Genomic DNA, 22,680 nt, shown 5'->3' with positions numbered 1-22,680 from the left:
CCTCAGTCCTCCTCAGTCCTCCTCCTCATCCTTCTCCTCAGTCCTCCATCCTCCTCCTCAGTCCTCCCCCAGTCCCCCTCCTCCTCCTCCTATTCAGTCCTCCTCCTCCTCCTCCTCCTTCTCAGTCCTCCTGAGTCCTCCTCCTCCTCCTGAGTCCTCCTCCTCCTCCTCCTCTTCCCTCTCAGTCATCCTCCTCAGCCATCCTCCTCAGTCCTCCTCCTCAGTCCTCCTCCTCCTGGGTCCTCCTCCTCCTCTTCATCCTCCACCTCTTCCTCCTCGGTCCTCAGTCCTCCTCCTCCTGGGTCCTCCTCCTCATCCTTCTCATCAGTCCTCCTCCTCCCCAGTCCTCTCCCAGTCTCCCTCCTTCTCCTCCTCCTATTCAGTCCTCCTCCTCCTCCTCCTCCTCAGTTCTCCTCAGTCCTCCTTCTCATTTCTCCTAAGTCCTCCTCCTGAGTCCTCCTCCTGAGTCCTCCTCCTCTTCCTTCTGAGTCCTCCTCCTGAGTCCTCCTCCTCCTCCCTCTCAGTCATCCTCCTCAGTCATCCTCCTCAGCCATCCTCCCCAGCCATCCTCTTCAGCCATCCTCCTCAGTACTCCTCAGTCCTCCTCCTTCTCAGTCATCGTCAGTCCTCCTCCTCAGTCCTCCTCAGTCCTCCTCAGTCCTCCTCAGTCCTCCTCCTCCTCCTGGGTCCTCCTCCTCCTCCTGGGTCCTCCTGGGTCTTCCTGATCCTCCCCAGTCCTCTTCCTCCTCCCCTCCTCAGTCCTCCTCCTACTCCTCCTCCTCGTCCTCAGTCCTCCTCATCAGTCCTCAACAGTTCTCCTCCTCCCCAGTCCTCCTCCTCCTGGGTCCTCCTTCTCCTCCTCAGTCCTCCTCCTCAGTCCTCCTCCTCCTGGGTCCTCCTCCTCCTCTTCATCCTCCACCTCTTCCTCCTCGGTCCTCAGTCCTCCTCCTCCTGGGTCCTCCTCCTCATCCTTCTCATCAGTCCTCCTCCTGAGTCCTCCTCCTGAGTCCTCCTCCTCTTCCTTCTGAGTCCTCCTCCTGAGTCCTCCTCCTCCTCCCTCTCAGTCATCCTCCTCAGTCATCCTCCTCAGCCATCCTCCCCAGCCATCCTCCTCAGCCATCCTCCTCAGTACTCCTCAGTCCTCCTCCTTCTCAGTCATCGTCAGTCCTCCTCCTCAGTCCTCTTCAGTGCTCCTCCTGGGTCCTCCTCCTCCTCCTGGGTCCTCCTGGGTCTTCCTGATCCTCCCCAGTCCTCTTCCTCCTCCCCTCCTCAGTCCTCCTCCTACTCCTCCTCCTCGTCCTCAGTCCTCCTCATCAGTCCTCAACAGTTCTCCTCCTCCCCAGTCCTCCTCCTCCTCCTGGGGCCTTTTCCTGGGTCCTCCTCCTGGGTCCTCCTCCTCCTGGGTCCTCCTTCTCCTCCTCAGTCCTTCTCCTCCTCCTCCTCAGTCCTCTTCCTCCTCTTCCTCCTCCTCCTCCCTCTCAGTCATCCTCCTCAGCCATCCTCCTCAGCCATCCTCCTCAGTCCTCCTCCTTCTCAGTCCTCCTCAGTCCTCCTCCTGAGTCCTTCTCCTCCTCAGTCATCCTCCTCAGTTCTCCTCCTCCTCCTCCTAGGTCCTCCTTCTGGGTCCTCCTCCTCCTGGGTCTTCCTGATCCTAAACCTCCCTCACAGTCAACCTCCTCAGTCATCCCGCTCAGTCATCCTCCTCAGCCATCCTCCTCAGCCATCCTTCTCAGCCATCCTCCTCAGTACTCTTCAGTACTCTTCAGTCCTCAAAATGTTTGTCCGCTAATGTCCACCAATGTCCGCTAATGTCCACCAATGTCCATCCAAGTCCGCCAATGTCCGTCCGGGTCCGCCAGTGTCCGTCCGAGTCCGCCAATGTCCGTCCGAGTCCGCCAATGTCCGTCCGAGTCCGCCAATGTCCGTCCGTGTCCGCCAATGTCCCAAAAAACACGTCCGTTGTCTCATAGAATCCAAAAAGGACAGGACATAGGCGGACATGGACGGACATGACACCCCCCCCCTATACTCCATTAGGGGCCTTGAATGTGTGTTGTGTGTTGGGATGTTGATGGAAATTGGAATACTCAGTTCACTCATTACCATCAAATCAGATGTGAGCACTCAAAAATCACATTACTTTCGGAAATATCAAAACATTGACCAAAAATCAGGGAAAAAGAAGAGGGCCAGTATTTCAAGGTTCCTGGCATAGAGAGGCACAGTATAGACAGCTTTTATTGTATTATAGATTGCTTTATAATGTGGACATTTGTTAAAAAAAAGTTAAATTAACATTTTTTGTATATATTTCATTCAATTTAATCAAATTTCTATCGTGCAATGTCATTGTTTCATTTTCTTACTTACTTTGGTTATTTTGGTAGAGTTTATCCTCGTAGCAGGAAGGGTCATCAGATGTCTGACCACCTCAATGGTGAAAAGTCTACCAGGGAATTGGACCAGCTGCAGCTATAACCGGAAATCGGAGGGTTGTCGGGTATCAAAGCAAGAAACTTGGACAAACTGACTTTAAACGAGTCAAAAGTAGCTTCAGCTTTAATACTGTCAGGCACCTAGTTCCATAGTTTTGGTCCTCTTACTGCAAATGAGCTGTCATAGAGTGTCTGGTTGCTCGAGGAACTCAACCTAGACAGGGAAGGGATGATTGCTCGGGTACCATGTCTGGATGTTTTTGTGAACCTAATATTGTGAAGGATCTTACACATCATCAGAATGGTATACCGTTCCCTTTTATCAAGTTCAAAGCTGATTTCAGTCAGTATTCGGATTTGTCTCAAGCCTAAATATCAAATACTAGAGATTTTATCAGGTAAACATGTATTTTAATCAACTTTGTGATTAACTTTTATTCAGGAAAAATGTTCATGATGTAGAGGGAGAAAGTTTGTGAGAGAATCTCAGATAATTTGCAATAATGAGGGTGAGTTATTACTTAGTATACAGTTATACTAAAGTCTGTTTTTGTACGGCTTGAAATCTTCGTAAAACTACATCATTAGAGCCTGTAAAACATTTAAGATAAGCACTCTAAAAAGTCAAATTCATATATTATAACCATCATAGTTTATTAAATCAAACGTGAAATTGTAAGAAAGGCGGAATTTAATCAGTCAAATTCATAAAAAAATCTGTTTTTCATATTATAACATTGTTGGTACATACTTTTCACTTAATAAAATCAGTAGATATCCTTACTTAATAGTTTGAAATTAAAGTTGGGAGTTGCTTCTTATGGGTGTTTTTCAGATCTTAATTGGCTTATTAATACCATAGTTTGGCAATTTCAGGTATGAATTATTTACTTTTGGAATGTTTTGAATTTATTGAATTATTTACTTGTTATATAGTTATCAGATAAATTAAACAACCAATAATTTCCACAATTGAACACATGGTTTAAGCGTTCATTTCTATTTATACTGCTAAACTTCCCATCATTGGATCGTTCCACTCCGGGATTGTTGCTCTGAGTGGGTTCGGAAAATCCATTATTGGCACTCGAGTCCTTGATCTTGTCGATGGTGCACTGAGCCTTTTGAGCTGCCGTCCTTCAGCTTCTGTCAACTGAAATAACTATTAATCCAAGTTGAGGCAATCAGCCGACGCGCGGCTTTTATGGTTATCTATGATATGTATAATCTGTAATAAAGATAAAAGATCAAAATTCAAATTTGTATTCTTAAAATTTTGTATTCTTATTTATTGTTTAGTTTGGGTCTAACTTATTACTTAACACTCTAGTTCCCAAACAGTGGAAAAACAATAGTCTACAATATTAGCGCCAATCAATCAATAGATGTAAATTAACAAGTCTATAATACATTGTACTTCAGATTGCAGTGCAAGGATGCAGTCACGGAGAATTAGATAACATATACGAGTCTATAATACAGTCAGAGAGAGAAACTGGTAATAAAATAGATATCCTTATCTGCTGTGGGGATTTTCAGGTGAGTTCCTAATACTACCTATTGTTGGGTATAGGTATATTAGTATTATATTATACAGGTGAGTTCCTACCTATTGAACCTATTGTTGGGTACTCTGTATTTAAATTGGGAATGGAAAATTAAATAAAAATTAAATAAATTAAATGGAATAAGTTATAGGTATGGCGTATTAGCGGTTCACGACAGTAATTATTGTGCTAATGCCTAGAATTACCATTGAAAAAGAATATTTTTCAAGGATTCAATGTTAAATTTCTACGTCCGAGGATTTTTAAAAATTTCTCGGTTATCGGTACCAAATTATCGAGATAAACCAATAACGATTTTGAATGTTAAATTTCTACGTCCGAGGCAGTGGCGTAACGTTGCCTGTTGGCGGCCCCCTCCCGTTTGGCCCCCCCTAAAATTGAACAAATTAGATGGTTTTAGAGGATATGCCGGTAAAATCTCTAAATTTTCCCACATTCAAACTACAATTTGGCGCCCGTTGCTCCCATTTATCTAATGCTGATGTGATCCATTGAGAACTAATCCAGTGATACGTGATTGACTAGTTGAGGACAGGATTGTGCTAGCTGTACACTGTCGATCACATCACAGGACACAGCCTACATGAGTACATATAGGACAGCGGTATGGAGATCAGTTATCGCAATCCACAATGGCAACCAATCTTCAGTTTGTCCCTGGACGCAAATAAGGCTCGGAGAACCCTGTCCTGAATGGCTTCCGATACGTACCGGAGACTAACGTCCCTATAATCTGGAGGCACCTGAAGCCCCTCCTTCCTATAGCTCTATAGACGAAAACATGCTTGGATCGGGTCATTAACCACCAATCCTAACTTCGCTCCCACATGTGGAATCAACACGAAGCCGCACAGACAATGATTCCTCGCTCATCCAATATCGCAGAAGGTTGGCATCACGGATTCCATTCAATTCTCTCCTGCTCGATGCCCACAATTTGCACAACATGCGCCCAAATGGATCCGTTATGATCGACAACTTCAGAGAATTGTAGATGATTACAAAAACTACAGCAACCCTATGAACATTAATAAAACATTTAAACTATTGTCCAATTTATCGACATCAAATGAAAATAAACTATGGTACAGATCATATCTCAGATCGGATGGCTCAGATCATCTCAGATCGGATGGCTCAGATCATATCTCAGATCGGAAATGTTACGTATACAAATTAGCAAGTAACAGTTCAGAATATGTCTCTTATTGGAAATTATCGTATTGAAATCAGATTACAATTTCGGACAGATGTCGTTTTTTCTGGTACCCTTATTCGGACAGATGTCGCTGTCGGACAGATGTCGCTGTCGGACAGGAGTCGTGTTACCTAAAAAATTTATTAGTACAAAATTATCGAGATAAACCGATAACGATATGACGCCGATAATCTTATCGAGATATTATCTCGTTCCACACACTACGTTTTGAACCCTATAATGATGTATTACAATTATCCTAAATAAACTTAACCTCAGGCCTGCAGGAATGAAAACGACTTGAAGTCGATGAAAGTGCCAAAGAAACATGCTCGAATAGCTTCATTCTGGAAGTACTACAGTGGGGAAAGTGTAGCTCCTTGTTTAACTATTGTTATAGGAGGAAACCACGAGGCAAGCAATCACATGTGGGAGCTGTGAGTATTTATTATCACGTACTTCTTGTCATGTATTTATACAGTAGAACCTCAATTTACCGCTAACACTGATCTACCGCGGCTTTTCTCCCCAACTCCGCGATAATGGGGTATTACTGTAAATTAAAGGGCACGTTATCAACTTCTTACATAATTAAGATGTTCATTGAGGTGGCTCAGATAGAAGTACTTGCCAACACCTAGTGTGTCTCAGTGTCTGGGCCCGGCGGTTTGGAAAAGCTCGTAATGTTTACACAACAGCTATGTGTAAAGTGACTTACGAAGGGGGATGGTGTCTAAAATGGCCGAAATCTGGTTAAAATAATAACGTTAAAAATCCCTCATATAATATTAATTTATACAACTCAAACAAAAAGTAAAAACATTCGCCTGATTAAAATTCAGTGATGCATACAAGACGTGCTCTAATTTTTACAAAACTTCGGTTGAAAGTTTATTTCAGCACTCATATTCCCATGCGCCGCTATATTTTAGCGCGCTTTTCTCAGTCGATTACTAATAGTGACTAGTGAGATTTATGTAGCCAGTAAACTGGCTCTCGTCCAGCTCGCTTGTGAAATATGCCGGAATTATTTTATTAAGATAAATATCGTGATTAGTACTTGTTTAAATATTTATTGAAAAGTAACCGTTACTTACAGCTACTACGGAGGTTGGCTCGCTCCCAAGATTTACTATCTAGGATCTGCTTGTTTACCGTTACTTACAGCTACTACGGAGGTTGGCTTGCTCCCAAGATTTACTATCTAGGATCCGCTGGAGTTATCAACGTTGGTGGCGTACGGATTGGCGGCATTTCAGGTTTACTTTAACATGTTTCTTAATTAAACGTTTTAGTTATTGTATATAGTCGAGTTTTGATAACGATGAGTTGCCTCCCCTCAACAACAAAGTCCTGACTACTGGTCCTCAAAACATCAGATCAAATAAAAACTCACTATTTCTTCCCCTCTTTACCCCAGGTATTAACAAGTATTTACCCCAGGTATTTACAAGTTATTTACCCCAGATATTTACAAGTTATTTACCCCAGATATTTACAAGTTATTTACCCCAGGTATTTTTCAAGTTATTTACCCCAGGTATTTACAAGTTATTTACCCCAGGTATTTTTCAAGTTATTTACCCCAGGTATTTACAAGTTATTTACCCCAGGTATTTACAAGTTATTTACCCCAGGTATTTACAAGGTATTTACCTTAGATATTTACAAGTTATTTACCCCAGGTATTAACAATTTATTTACCCCAGGTATTTACAAGTTATTTACCCCAGGTATTTACATGTTATTTACCCAAGGTATTTACACCAATACACCTTTTGAACACCTCTACAAAAATTTGGAATGATCTCATCCCCTATGTATTCGAAATATGTGATGCTAATGAAGATGGGATAATAATCCCGGGTTCTTCCAAAAATTCAGACTTATCAGCCTCGGCAGGTATTATTAAATCTAACTTTAAAAAGCACTTGCTTTCCCTCCAAAATCGAGATGACCCTATAATACATGGTAACTAATCTATAATATTATATCTCAAATTCTACATCCGGTACGGCTCTGCACACATGATATCTCTCTCTGCCATGAAACATGGCTAACCTTTTAAACCATGATTTAAAACCTAAACCGAAACTAAAACTCAACTGGGCTCTCCTGTGTCACCAAACTAGACCAATAAGCAATTTTAGATAATTATATTTTTCTATATTTGTATAATAAGTATATTGACGTAGTGGATGGTTGAGGGGGTTTCAAGCACAGGTCACTCTCAAATCCTAAAGATAAGCAGTGGCCTTCGGCACTTGAAACCTCTTCAAACCTCCCCTGATTTATTTATTATTGATATTGTTTGATTGTGCCGTAAAAATAAATATTTGTTTTATTTTAAAAAATATTTGTTTTATTAAAAAATTTACCCCAGGTATTTACAAATTACAAGTTATTTACCCCAGTTATTTACAAGTTATTAACCCCAGGTATTAACAAGAACTATTTACCCCAGGTATTTACCCCAGGCATTTACCCCAGGTATTTACCCCAGGTATTAACAAGTTATTTACCCCAGATATTTACAAGTTATTAACCCCAGGTATTAACAAGTTATTAACCCCAGGTATTAACAAGAACTATTTACTCCAGGTATTTACCCCAGGCATTTACCCCAGGTATTTACCCCAGGTATTTACCCCAGGTATTTACAAGTTATTTACCCCAGGTATTTACAAGTTATTTACCCCAGGTATTTACCCCAGGTATTTACCCCAGGTATTTACCCCAGGTATTTACCCCAGGTATTTACCCCAGGTATTTACAAGAAGTTTGACTACCACAAGGGGCACCACGAGACCCCTCCCCTCAGCCCTCCGGAGATAGTGTCAGTGTTCCATGTCAGAAGTTTGGAGGTTATGAGATGTAAATCTTTACAGAGACCTGTTGATGTGTTTCTGTCTCATGACTGGCCACTTGGTTGGTTATTCTCTATTTTTACTGTGTTGTTTTTACCTCCTAAATTTAATCTCCTCAAAGATAAATCTCCATTTATCTTTTTAGACGGAAATTCTCCATTTTCGTCATGGTGGAAATGGTTCACGATGTATTTGTGAAGTCGATGATAAAAATCAATTGGCACATAATTTTAACTTTTCATAAGGCCAATTCTAAAACCTTTATTTTGCAGGTGTATACGAATACGGCAACAAGGAACAGTTACTCCGAGCAAAACCATTCTTTGAGGAAGATGTTCGAAACAACGAGCTGGGTAAATTTTTACATTTTAATAAAAATCAGGATGGAAACTGGAAAGAAAAGATCAGGATGGAAACCTCTCGAAAATAACGACCCTCAATTATTAAATTTTGGCATCTAAAATCTGGTGCCCCGTTATTATTAATAGACTGATAAATAAAATAAGGAGATAAGCATAATGGATATCTTGGGTTTAATCCTCAAAAAGCTTTTTATTAACTTATATAGCTGTCACAGCTATATTATAATTTAATAAAAAGTTGTTTGAGGATTAAACAGCTAAGGGGGGGGGGGGGGGGGGGGGGGGGGTACCAATGGCATAAATGGCATAATGGAGAATTGGCCAATAAAAATTTCCATTTATGCCATAAAACGTATGCCATTTATGCCATTTTTGATATAGTACATTTCTAGTTTCTTTATTTGTCATATGAATCTTTAACGATCATTCCAAGCGTTATAAAGCATGAAACATGTCTCTTATTCAAGTACTAATAATAATTTGCGAATTTAAAGTCAAATATGAAGACCTAAATTCATGGCATAAATGGAGAATTGGCCAATAAAAATTTCCATTTATGCCATAAAACGTATGCCATTTATGCCATTTTATGCCATTGGTACCCCCCCCCCCAGCTAAGCTGTGGTAACCATAATAAATTACATTTTTACTGGGTCTTTGTACCAAGCATTTTAGTTTAATTTATAAATTTTTGTAGAAATATTGTGTATTATTGTGTCATTATTATTGCTCAGGTAGCCCACCAGCTGCGGAGATACTGGAAACACTGCAACCTTGTTATTGGTTCTCAGGGCACCTTCACGTTAAGTTCTCAGCAATAATACCGCACGATCAGTTCGGAAAATGTACCAGGTTTTTAACTTTTAAATTTAATAATTACTTTAACTTTCTAATTTAATGATTATGTTTTAACTTTTTGATTTAATGATAATTTTAACTTTTTGATTAGCTAGTTTCAATTCTAAGTAATGATTCGAACAATGATTCGAAGTCGAACAACTTCATTCAATTATAGTAAACTATTTACATCACTTTTAGGTTTTTAGCGCTAGATAAGTGTTTACCCAAGAGGAGGTTCTTACAGATAGTTGAGATTGGCAAGACGGTGAGTTATTATCTACAGTATACACTATACACTATACATACTACAGTATACATTATACATTATACACACTCTCCCGCCCCTCCCTGCATAACTTACGTCTCCTCTATACATTTTACACTAGATACAGTATACATACATGCCTTTCCTCCCCTCCGGCCTCCCCTACCCCTCCTTACATACCTCCCCTACCCCCCTCTCTACAATCTACATACCTCTCTGTACATTTACAACACAAAGTTACAGATACATCGTAACTCTTGTGAATGTGTGTATGTTTTAAAACTCACCCATCAACAACTGCACACTGCATTCTGCAGAAGTACGACATAGTTCTCCCATTTCAACTGTCAATTATCAAGGTAGTTGTACACTAGTACACAGTGTTATTTCTGCAGAGTACAGTGTTATTTCTGCAGAGCACAGTGCTAACAGTAATGCCCTTATATGGGCATCAGGTGCTAACACCACCTCCCCCTAGTTGTCAACACCTCCTGTGCTGGAATACGACCCAGAGTGGCTCGCTATCCTCTCTGACACTGCTCACTTTTACAACCCCCTCAATTTCGATCAGAAACTTCCTCCCTTTGCTAAGGTTTGTTTTATCTGGTATTGTCATGGTAACCAGTGTAGTTGTCACGGTAACCAGTGTATTTATCTGGTATTGTCCTTTTTTTCTTGATCTATGTGCTAATGTTTGATAGCGTTTTGTGTATAGTGTAATGTATTTGAACAGTTGCATGGCTACACAAATGCCCTGTTACTATACAAGTGAGTTTAAGAAATAATCCAGTATTTGCTATATTTGCTATATTTGCTATTTTGTTATGTGAACATTCCCTTCCAAAAGGCAATTGTTAAGTTCGATAGCTGAAATAAGGGGGTGTAAAGAAGTCTACGAAATAGTTGAATCATTCTCTGTTGTTCACCGACTGCACTACACATTTCCCTACAATTTAATGTATTCAGGTATCAAAAGAGAGGATAGAAGCAGTTTCGGAAAAGTTTGGATCTATGATAATCCCAGAGAACTTCTCTATTACAGTTCCTGTGTACGGTGAAAATGTCAGTCAAGACAGATATGATCCCTCCGCAAACCCGCAGTCTATGATATTCTGCGCCAAATTAGGTCAGTCGTCATGGTAACCAGTGTAGTTGTCATGTTAACTAGTGTAGTTGTCATGGAAACCGGTGTAGTTGTCATGGTTACTAGTCTAGTAGTCATGTTAACCAGTGTAGTTGTCATGGTATCTAGTGTAGTTGTCATGGACCACGGTAACCAGTGTATTTGTCATGGTTACCAGTGTAGTTGTCATGGTAGCCAGTGTATTTGTCATGGTTACCAGTGTATTTGTCATGGTTACCAGTGAAGTTGGCATGGTTACCAGTGTAGTTGTCACAGTTACCAGTGTAGTTGTCATGGTTACCAGTGTCATGGTATCTAGTTGTTTTACCCCGGTAGAATGGTATGTACTGATGTCTGTATTTTCCGTGAACCGTGAAACTTGGTTACCTTACAAATTTGATTTATACAGCTTTTAATTTATTATAATCAAATTTCCTCCTTTATCAATATTAGGGTTCCCCTTTAATTTTAATTCGATTTTATTCTTTTATTTCAACTTCTCTAGTGTATGCTTTTCAACTGACTATATTATGACTCCGACTTGACGTTTCTATTTTAAAATGTTAGTTTCTTGAACTAACGACTAACATCCGATGACAATCACATGACATATTACGTGATATATCTGATATCACATAGTTACAATAATAAGATTTCAGTTGTTGAAACTACTAGATCCAGCCCCTATATCTTACCACCGAATGTTCAGTCAAGATTTAGTTACTGTAAACCGTAATCCGGTTATTGTATTGATTTTGTCATAAAGTTATTGAGACTTGAGTTATTGAGTTATTGAGTAATGTTGCCTTTATTTTGAAGATGGTACTGGAGCATCATATTTCATTATCATCCCACTTTCGTCCAACACTTTTGAGGGCGGGGGGCGGGGCATGAGTATGCCCCCCATGAGTATGTGCCCCCCATGAGTATGTGCCCCTCCCCCAATGAGTATGCCCCCCATGAGTATGCCGCCCCCCCCCCATGAGTATGTGCCCCCCATGAGTATGCCCCTCATGAGTATGTGCCCCCCCCCCCATGAGTATGTGCCCCCCATGAGTATGCCCCTCATGAGTATGTGCCCCCCCCCCATGAGTATGTGCCCCCCCCCATGAGTATGTGCCCCCCCATGAGTATGCCCCCCATGAGTATGCCCCTCATGAGTATGTGCCCCCCATGAGTATGTGCCCCCCATGAGTATGTGCCCCCCCCCCCCCTTTTGATAATAACACAGTCCACCTTAAAGCTGGTATCTATAGTAACACCTTTAATCCACCTGTAAGAACTATTAAATCTTTAAAATTGAGCTATTATCCCGCGGTGCCTCTTACTAAATATTAAATAATCCTCTCATTTGTCTCTTTAAGTAACTGCCTTGAAGCGAGCTGGAGAAATTATTGTTTGACAACAGCTGGTCTTCCGAAAGTGCACTGTTTTTTTTTTCAACACCTGATGTTTGTGACTGTTTTTACCGGTTGTACACCTGTTTTAGGGTCTCCAGTACTGCAAGATTAATAGCAAAGTTCGTAATCTGGCTATCTATTAATATTGTATTATATTTGTATTCGAGTGCTTTTAAGTTTGGATGGTAAACACTAAACATGTACATGTTACCCCCTATTCGTGTCTGAGGCATAATAGTTGGATACCAGGGGTGAGCCTGTGTTAAGTGATAAATCTCTGTTTTTAGAATTCTGCACTTAATTTAACTAAATGGTTCAAATAATTTTAACTGTCTTTACTTTTTGGTAAGACATTTGTCTTCGTATGTAGGCGAAGTCCTGTTGATACTAATTACTAGATTGTATAACGTCCAACCTATTAACATAATGACAATTTAACTAAATAGTAAGTTATTAAGATGACAGAGCTGTCTCTATGTGAGCAGGTTATCTTGCTAATCTACCTTAGTCTGCATCTGGCAGCTCTTTTGGGGCAACTAGTAACCCAGTAACCATAACCCCTAGTAACCCTAGTAACCGTAAGATGACAGAGCTGTCTCTGTGTGAGCAGGTTATCTTGCTGATCTACCTTAGTCTGGCAGCTCTTTTGGGGCTACTAGTAACCCTAGTAACCATAACCCCTAGTAACCCTAGTAACCGTAAGATGACAGAGCTGTCTCTGTATGAGCAGGTTATCTTGCTCATCTACCTTAGTCTGGCAGCTCTTTTGGGGTAACTAGTAACCCTAGTAACCATAACCCCTAGTAACCCTAGTAACCGTAAGATGACAGAGCTGTCTCTATCTGAGCAGGTTATCTTGCTAATCTACCTTAGTCTGGCAGCACTTTTGGGGCAACTAGTAACCCTAGTAACCATAACCCCTAGTAACCCTAGTAACCATAACCCCTAGTAACCCTAGTAACCGTAAGATGACAGAGCTGTCTCTATCTGAGCAGGTTATCTTGCTCATCTACCTTAGTCTGGCAGCACTTTTGGGGCAACTAGTAACCCTAGTAACCATAACCCCTAGTAACCCTAGTAACCGTAAGATGACAGAGCTGTCTCTATCTGAGCAGGTTATCTTGCTAATCTACCTTAGTCTGGCAGCACTTTTGGGGCTGGTCGGCAATATCACTGTTCTCTACGCTTCTCTGAAATACAACGCCCTGCAGTTAGACCAAATCTCTGTTATTTTTATCAGGTTAGACCAAATCTCTGTTATTTTTATCAGGTTAGACCAAATCTCTGTTATTTTTATCAGGTTAGATCTTGCTGCTGTAAATGTTAATGATAGTGAGAAATCTTTACCAGTACCTCGTATACTGTTCACATAAAAAACATACCCAAATTTCATGACTTGAGACCAGCTAAGGACAAATCTTATAATTTTCTGCTATAATTTTTTCCTCTAGGAACCTAGCTATAGCAGACTTGCTCTACATCTGTGTAGCCCTGTTACCCTCCTGTTTAGTGTACGCCACTAAAACCAACCTCCTTGTCTACTGTCCTCTTCAAGCTCACATCACGCTATGGCTGGGATGTGCTATCATCAACTTCGTCCTCGCCATCACCACTTTCAGACTTTTTAAAAGTGTTATTTTCCCATTTGGAATGTCCCGGGTGACGGTGCCGCGCGCACGGTTCATGGTGTTCTGTTTGTGGTGTTATAGCGCCGCGCCGTTGGGCGCACAACTAAAGGAGCGTGAGACTGCGCTGTTTGATATCCGGTACGGACGCTGTTATCTTAATATTATCAGGTGAGTCGCTGGCTTAGTGCTGTTCTCTGAATGTTAGATTTGGACTGGTTGAAACTCACTTTTCCTACCACCACCTTCTTTATTTTGTCATGGTAACTAGTGTAGTTGTCATGGTAACTAGTGTAGTTGTCATGGTAACTAGTGTAGTTGTCATGGTAACTAGTGTAGTTGTCATGGTAACTAGTGTAGTTGTCATGGTAACTAGTGTAGTTGTCATGGTAACTAGTGTAGTTGTCATGGTAACTAGTGTAGTTGTCATGGTAACTAGTGTAGTTGTCATGGTAACTAGTGTAGTTGTCATGGTAACTAGTGTAGTTGTCATGGTAACTAGTGCAGTTGACATGGTAACTAGTGTAGTTGTCATGGTAACAAGTGTAGTTGTCATGGTAACAAGTGTAGTTGTCATGGTAACTAGTGTAGTTGTCATGGTAACTAGTGTAGTTGTCATGGTAACTAGTGTAGTTGTCATGGTAACTAGTGTAGTTGTCATGGTAACAAGTGTAGTTGTCATGGTAACTAGTGTTATAGTTGTCATGGTTAACAGTGTAGTTGTCATGGTAACTAGTGTAGTTGTCATGGTAACTAGTGTAGTTGTCATGGTAACTAGTGTAGTTGTCATGGTAACTAGTGTAGTTGTCATGGTAACTAGTGTAGTTGTCATGGTAACAAGTGTAGTTGTCATGGTAACTAGTGTAGTTGTCATGGTAACTAGTGTAGTTGTCATGGTAACTAGTGTTATAGTTGCCATGGTAACTAGTGTTATAAATGTCATGGTAACTGGTGTAGTTGTCATGGTAACTAGTGTAGTTGTCATGGTAACTGGTGTAGTTGTCATGGTAACTAGTGTAGTTGTCATGGTAACTAGTGTAGTTGTCATGGTAACTAGTGTAGTTGTCATGGTAACTAGTGTAGTTGTCATGGTAACTAGTGTGGTTGTCATGGTAACAAGTGTAGTTGTCATGGTAAGAATAAAGATATTCTTACTTCACAGTGACTCATATCCTGCTCTAGTCCTAACCTGCGCTACTCTATTTATCCTGGTCCCCATTCTGTTACTAATACTGAACAACTTGGTGCTGCTTAAGTTTGCTCTGGGTCGTAGAACTACACTGGATCAGACAAGACGTGCTGTCAGAATGATTCTCATTCTCTCTGGTGATCTTTATAATCGTTATTAATTAATCAAGGATGGTAAATGCGTTTTGGGGAGACTACGCGTAGGTACTACGCATACGTATTTCCCGATGATAAATTACGTATTTCAAATTAAGTTGCAGTAACGCGCGAAAATCTATATATAAATATTACATTACAGTATATGGAATCGTGGCCTAATTGGTTAATACGCTAGCTCCATATCAGCAGATTGCGAGTTCGAGACTCGGATATCATGGAACGTAGCATGGTACTTTTCAGGGACGTACCCGGAATTTTCTTGAGGGGGGCTGTCGGCGAGCGAAAGCGATCAAGCTGTGGCAGGGGTCTGGTGCGCAGCCCCAGCGGGGTCCAGGGGCGGAGAGCCCCTTGGCGGGGGCTAGGAGGGGCGCAGCCCCTCGGAAAATTTTTGCGAAACAGGGCGTTTTAGACGACATTTGGCATTAAAGAAATTTGTAGGACAGCAATAAACTGGGATTGAAAAGAATCAAGTACTCACGTAAATTTGGTAACTTCACAACAGCAATCTGCATTCTCCAATCAGAATTTACGACTTACTCAGGCCTCATCGTCTTAAGATTTTTACATTTCCTACGGTCTAGGGGACACTATTGACTATTTATAGAAGTCTTCTAGAATGTTTGCTTGGATGTTATGACAGATATTTACTAATCCTCAGTTCAAATCTTTGACTGACTGCAGTCATAAACACAGCCCAGTTACCAGGCGAAGATGGGGACTAGGGGGCTGCCGCCCCCCTAGCCCCCCCCCCCCCCCCTGTCTACGTGCCTGGTGTAGTTGTCATGGTAACTAGTGTAGTTGCCATGGTAAGAATGAATATATTCTCACCTCACAGTGACTCATATCCTGCTCTAGTCCTAACCTGCGCTACTCTATTTATCCTGGTCCCCATTCTGTTACTAATACTGAACAACTTGGTGCTGCTTAAGTTTGCTCTGGGTCGTAGAACTACACTGGATCAGACAAGACGGGCTGTCAGAATGATTCTCATTCTCTCTGGTGATCTTTATAATCGTTATTAATTAATTACCTGATCAAGTATTTTTACCTTATTTATAGTCAGTAAGTTAAGTTAATTAATTCCTACGTTTGGATCCATGAATTCATGCAAGTTTGAATTTTATTCAATCAGAACTACCACTGGATTAATTAATTTTAATCAACTTTAATTAGAGGTTAATAGCGTCTGTAGTTGCTAATTAATAAGTTAATTAATTAACTAATTTTCTAGGTATTTTCCTGTTGTCCTACCTCCCTTACATGTTAAACTCCATCCTAAAAGCTCTGGATATCCCTCAACCACGTGTTCTTCACATGTTCTCGTACAATGCGTTACATATAAATACTTTCAGTAACCCTATACTATATGGGTTAACTAATAGAAAATTTAGGAGGTAAAAATAAATAATATATGTGAAAATAATAAGTTAATTAATAAGTTATATATGTTTAACTGTGACCCGATCTTTTTGTTTACTTCTTATATTTGTTCACCTTATAAGAACCCCCCCCCAGGTTCATATTATCAGCTGCGAGGAGGAGTGGGTTTGTTGACTCAGCTCGGAGAAAAACTGTAAAGATTAGTGTTTATATGGACAGTATTGTGTACAATAGAACAGGTCTACTTACTTTAACTTTTTAACCAAATTACTAATTTATTTTTCATTTCTTATTTAATTTTGTCAGCTTTGTACGCATATAATATTTAATAATTTAGAATCAAAGAATACTGATGACCTATGCAATGGACAGACCCACAATACACTGACGACTCTATAAATTTTGTAATTTAAGTCAGTCAACAGATTACAAACTTCTCTTTATTTTTAATTCCTTCATTCTTACTATTCTTCCGGACTAGTCCAGTAAACTGTTGTTATTGTTGTGAGTCTTGTTAAAGTAGGTGTCGTAGTGGTGTTATGGTGTCGTAATGGTGTTATGGTGTCGTAGTGGTGTTATGGTGTCGTCATGGTGTTATGGTGTCGTAGTGGTGTTATGGTGTCGTCATGGTGTTATGGTGTCGTAGTGGTGTTATGGTGTCGTCATGGTGTTATGGTGTCGTAGTGGTGTTATGGTGTCGTAATGGTGTGGTGTTATGGTACCTTAGTTAATTTACATACCTTCAACTAAACAAAACCTAAATCAAATTTGGTTTTTGTTCCGTTGATGTCATGTAAAATGGTGAAGCAATGAGATTTATTACTACACAATATTGTTCTAAAATCAAGCTCATTTTATAGTGTTTAGCTTGACAGAGCTAAACAAGTCCTTGTAAAGGTATTCTCGTTAATTCTCCTAATAATATCAGGAATAAAGAACGAGACGGTACCGGAGGGATGTACAGGAATGCCAGGAGAACTAGATATATCACGTGACAGCGAGGCTAACATGTCCCTCAATACCTCCGCAAGAGTTACTAGGCTGGATAACAGCGCTATAAACGGTACGTTACTAGGGTTACTAGGCTGGATAACAGCGCTATAAACTTTATAAACGGTACGTTACTAGGGTTACTAGGCTGGATAACAGCTTTATAAACGGTACGTTACTAGAGTTACTAGGCTGGATAACAGCGCTGTAAACGGTACGTTACTAGGGTTACTAGGCTGGATAACAGCGCTGTAAACGGTACGTTACTAGGGTTACTAGGCTGGATAACAGCGCTGTAAACTTTATAAACGGTACGTTACTAGGGTTACTAGGCTGGATAACAGCGCTATAAACTGTATAAACGGTACGTTACTAGGGTTACTAGGCTGGATAACAGCTTTATAAACGGTACGTTACTAGAGTTACTAGGCTGGATAACAGCGCTGTAAACGGTACGTTACTAGGGTTACTAGGCTGGATAACAGCGCTATAAACGGTACGTTACTAGGGTTACTAGGCTGGATAACAGCGCTGTAAACTTTATAAACGGTACGTTACTACTTACTAGGGTTACTAGGCTGGATAACAGCGCTATAAACGGTACGTTACTAGGGTTACTAGGCTAGATAACAGCGCTGTAAACGGTACGTTACTAGGGTTACTAGGCTGGATAACAGCGCTGTAAACTTTATAAACGGTACGTTACTAGGGTTACTAGGCTGGATAACAGCGCTGTAAACGGTACCGTAGAATGGGGGAACTTCGCCATGTTTTACAGCTATTTCATGTTATTTAGAAAATACGACACGAGTACTTGAAAACGTTTATAGCTCATATGAACAGGATTGGTAAAGCAAATGTTTTCGTATGAACCACATCAGCCAGGCATAAATAGTCAGCTAGATTGGTGCCACTGAAATCAGGGCGAAGTTACCCTGCAATATGGGGTAACTTCGCCATTCTGAAACTATACCATATTCGGTGCTTAGCACCATACCACTCGAAACTCAATTATATTTCCTTGATATACCTGCCAATTTTACTTATCTAGCTCTAGCCTGCGTGTTACAATGGGCAATTTGGTCGCCGGGGTAACATCGCCATGCTGTGGGTAACATCGCCGGGATGAAGTAGAAATGTAGTCGAACTTCGCCAATACACGTGCGTGACTTTGCCAGCCGCGCGCGAATTTCGCGCCAAACTTCGCCGAACAGATGGGATCAGAAGAGGGTAACTTCGCCTCACACAAATTTGAAAACTTTATAATATCAGTTGTGTGCATCATGGCTAACTAAATTCGCCCTTAAATGAACAGGAAATATGCTAATGATGTCACACAGAATTTATTAAGGATATAATTGTAAAATATGGGAAATATGCAAGCAGGAAATTTTAGCCACTTTATTGCATTATTTCATGTTGCCTGAGTTTAATTAACATCGTAAACGTTTATTTTTGAATAGGAATACCTTTATAACCATTTGTTCAACACAATACTATACAAAAACTCGATCTCCTAACAATTCAAAACAGTAAAATGATTATTTGAAAAATAGTGGCGAAGTTCCCCGACACGGCGATTTTACCCCAATCTACGGTACGTTACTAGAGTTACTAGGCTAGATAACAGCGCTGTAAACGGTACGTTACTAGGGTTACTAGGCTGGATAACAGCGCTGTAAACGGTACGTTACTAGGGTTACTAGGCTGGATAACAGCGCTATAAACGGTACGTTACTAGGGTTACTAGGCTAGATAACAGCGCTGTAAACTTTATAAACGGTACGTTACTAGGGTTACTAGGCTGGATAACAGCGCTGTAAACTTTATAAACGGTACGTTACTAGGGTTACTAGGCTGGATAACAGCGCTGTAAACTTTATAAACGGTACGTTACTAGGGTTACTAGGCTAGATAACAGCGCTATAAACGGTACGTTACTAGGGTTACTAGGCTAGATAACAGCGCTGTAAACGGTACGTTACTAGGGTTACTAGGCTGGATAATGTAGCGCTATAAACGGTGCGTTACTAGAGTTACTAGGCTGGATAACAGCTTTATAAACGGTACGTTACTAGGGTTACTAGGCTGGATAACAGCGCTGTAAACTTTATAAACGGTACGTTACTAGGGTTACTAGGCTAGATAACAGCGCTATAAACGGTACGTTACTAGGGTTACTAGGCTAGATAACAGCGCTGTAAACGGTACGATACTAGGGTTACTAGGCTGGATAACAGCGCTATAAACGGTACGTTACTAGAGTTACTAGGCTGGATAACAGCTTTATAAACGGTACGTTACTAGGGTTACTAGGCTGGATAACAGCGCTGTAAACTTTATAAACGGTACGTTACTAGGGTTACTAGGCTAGATAACAGCGCTATAAACGGTACGTTACTAGGGTTACTAGGCTAGATAACAGCGCTGTAAACTTTATAAACGGTACGTTACTATGGTTACTAGGCTGGATAACAGCGCTGTAAACGGTACGTTACTAGGGTTACTAGGCTGGATAACAGCGCTGTTCAAACTTTATAAACGGTACGTTACTAGGGTTACTAGGCTGGATAACAGCGCTGTAAACGGTACGTTACTAGGGTTACTAGGCTAGATAACAGCGCTATAAACGGTACGTTACTAGGGTTACTAGGCTAGATAACAGCGCTGTAAACTTTATAAACGGTACGTCACTAGGGTTACTAGGCTGGATAACAGCGCTGTAAACTTTATAAACGGTACGTTACTAGGGTTACTAGGCTGGATAACAGCGCTGTAAACGGTACGTTACTAGGGTTACTAGGCTAGATAACAGGGCTATAAACGGTACGTTACTAGAGTTACTAGGCTAGATAACAGCGCTATAAACGGTACGTTACTAGGGTTACTAGGCTGGATAACAGCTTTATAAACGGTACGTCACTAGGGTTACTAGGCTGGATAACAGCGCTGTAAACGGTACGTTACTAGGGTTACTAGGCTGGATAACAGCGCTGTAAACTTTATAAACGGTACGTTACTATGGTTACTAGGCTGGATAACAGCGCTATAAACGGTACGTTACTAGAGTTACTAGGCTAGATAACAGCGCTATAAACGGTACGTTACTAGGGTTACTAGGCTGGATAACAGCGCTATAAACGGTACGTTACTAGGGTTACTAGGCTGGATAACAGCGCTGTAAACGGTACGTTACTAGGGTTACTAGGCTGGATAACAGCGCTATAAACTTTATAAACGGTACGTTACTAAGGTTACTAGGCTGGATAACAGCGCTATAAACTTTATAAACGGTACGTTACTAGAGTTACTAGGCTGGATAACAGCGCTGTAAACTTTATAAACGGTACGTTACTAGAGTTACTAGGCTGGATAACAGCGCTGTAAACTTTATAAACGGTACGTTACTAGGGTTACTAGGCTGGATAACAGCGCTGTAAACTTTATAAACGGTACGTTACTAGGGTTACTAGGCTGGATAACAGCGCTGTAAACTTTATAAACGGTACGTTACTATGGTTACTAGGCTGGATAACAGCGCTGTAAACATTATAAACGGTACGTTACTAGGGTTACTAGGCTGGATAACAGCGCTGTAAACTTTACAAACGGTACGTTACTAGGGTTACTAGGGTTACTAGCGCTATAAACGGTACGTTACTATGGTAAATACGTAGCGTCTATATGTTTATAGGCGTACTGTAAGCTGGAGGTAGGAGTGTCCGCTAATATTTACAATATGTATCATCAAAAGGGGGAAACAGGCAGAGTTTTGGATATAATTTATTCGCCCAGTTTAAAAAACCCTTGAATCTTGTCATGCTTTTTTAGGCGAATGGACAACCTCCAAACTTTTATGAAATTGTTATAATTTCCAGATGATACGCCAGCTAAGAAGAAGGAGGAGGTTCACTCCTTTAAAGATTTTTCTGGTAAGCTGTGTGTTTTTCATAGATTTTCAATATTTTTTGTTGCAATCAGTCTTTTTCCTAAACCACAAATTATCGTTAACCACAAATTATTGGATTGTTCTGAATTTCTTACAACTTTACAGCGCCGGAGATTAAGACCCCTACAAAGAAGAAATCTTCATTAAAACCCAAATCTTCAACTCCAGTCATCCTAAAACGGAGACTTACCCTACCCCAGCCTAAGAACAGTAGCCAGCTATCACCCCTTAAAACATCCCCAGATAACCTTGATACAGAAACTCAACCTCCGCTAAGTGAAAGTGAAAGTGTTCCCGCTAAAAAGACAATCTGTCTCCCGGAGATCACGTCACCAGAGGAGGCAGGGACAGCTGCTGGTCTCATACCCCCGGGCATGGAGGAGAAGAAAGAGGAGGAGGAGGAGGGGGAGGAGGAGGAGGAGGAGGGTTGCATTATCCAGAACAAATCATACACTGAACAAACCTCCACAATCCCTTCAGCGGATCAGTTTGATCTTGATGAAACAGATGACGATCTAATGTCGAAGTTCTTGTCGCTGAAGAAGAAGTTCGGGAGAGGAGATGAGAGTCTGAGTGACTCTATGTTGGTTAACACTAGCATGAGGGAGGCTATTGTAAAGGAGGAGGGTCAGGAGGAGGAGGAGGGTTTGGGCAATAAGAAGAAGTTTAAGATGGAGATTCACAACGAGCTAGATTCAACTGACACGTGATCAAGAAACGTGATTCTTCTTTGTGACACGTGATCAAGACACGTGATTCTTCTTTGTGACACGTGATTGTTTTTTTAGCTGGATGAGTATTCATTTGGATGTTTTTATTTTCAGAGCTTGACCTCACGATATTTTAGATGTTAAACAGATTTTGGCTGTTCTCAAACAGTTATTTATTCGAGTATGGTCGGATGGTGCAAAATGCAAATTGGTTTATCTTTCAAGGAAAACTCTATTAGCTTATTTCCTTGTACAAGCTCGGAGCGCGCACCTGCTATTTTACTGGTATACTTTGTACTTTACTTTGCACTTTACTTTGTTTAGTATTCTACTTTGTACTTTGGTAAATCTCTTTTTTTAGTTATTTGGGTGGTCTAAGTTACGAGGAATTTCTTTACTTAACTATTTTAATCGGTCACTGATATTACTTGCACTTTTAATTTATTGATACTAATTTAAAAATTTTAACTATATTACAAACCGGAGCGAGTTTATTTTTTTATTTTTTTGAGGTCCATCTCAAAGTTGGTCCCACTTTTGATTGCAAATAAACTATAGAAGACACAAAACAAGTTATTTGAAAAATGATGTAATAGTTCAAAATTAGTTTTAAATGATATG

The 22,680-nt window shown here is 40.7% G+C and overlaps 1 protein-coding gene across 2 annotated transcripts; it reads left to right on the top strand.

Moving 5' to 3' along the window:
* The first annotated feature begins 2,865 nt into the window (after positions 1-2,865).
* Positions 2,866-22,547, top strand: LOC134824434 (uncharacterized). 2 transcript variants are annotated; one of them, XM_063836342.1, is made up of 14 exons: positions 2,866-2,944; positions 3,858-3,974; positions 5,481-5,638; positions 6,369-6,460; positions 7,968-8,129; positions 8,341-8,421; positions 9,165-9,282; positions 9,469-9,535; positions 10,014-10,127; positions 10,502-10,661; positions 17,339-17,442; positions 20,654-20,693; positions 21,279-21,332; positions 21,455-22,541. In XM_063836342.1, the coding sequence occupies exons 1-14, from the start codon at positions 2,939-2,941 to the stop codon at positions 22,057-22,059; spliced, it is 1,878 nt and encodes a 625-aa protein (XP_063692412.1). In that variant the 5' UTR covers positions 2,866-2,938; the 3' UTR covers positions 22,060-22,541. The 2 variants fall into 2 exon arrangements, with proteins under 2 accessions (XP_063692412.1, XP_063692413.1); XM_063836343.1 differs by lacking the exon at positions 20,654-20,693 and having other exon boundaries at positions 17,339-17,473; positions 21,455-22,547.
* Positions 22,548-22,680: the final 133 nt, after the last annotated feature.

The sequence above is a fragment of the Bolinopsis microptera genome, chromosome 12, assembly GCF_026151205.1.
Source record: "Bolinopsis microptera isolate Bmic1 chromosome 12, MBARI_Bmic_1.0, whole genome shotgun sequence".
Taxonomy (NCBI): domain Eukaryota; kingdom Metazoa; phylum Ctenophora; class Tentaculata; order Lobata; family Bolinopsidae; genus Bolinopsis; species Bolinopsis microptera.
This window is presented reverse-complemented; position numbering and strand designations above follow the sequence as displayed.

Excerpts from the sequence above, each read along its gene's own strand:
- LOC134824434 (XM_063836342.1), top strand. Across the intron at positions 6,461-7,967 it reads ACGGATTGGCGGCATTTCAG|GTATTTACAAGAAGTTTGAC; the intron begins GTTTACTTTAAC and ends TATTTACCCCAG. Across the intron at positions 8,130-8,340 it reads GTCTCATGACTGGCCACTTG|GTGTATACGAATACGGCAAC; the intron begins GTTGGTTATTCT and ends TTTATTTTGCAG.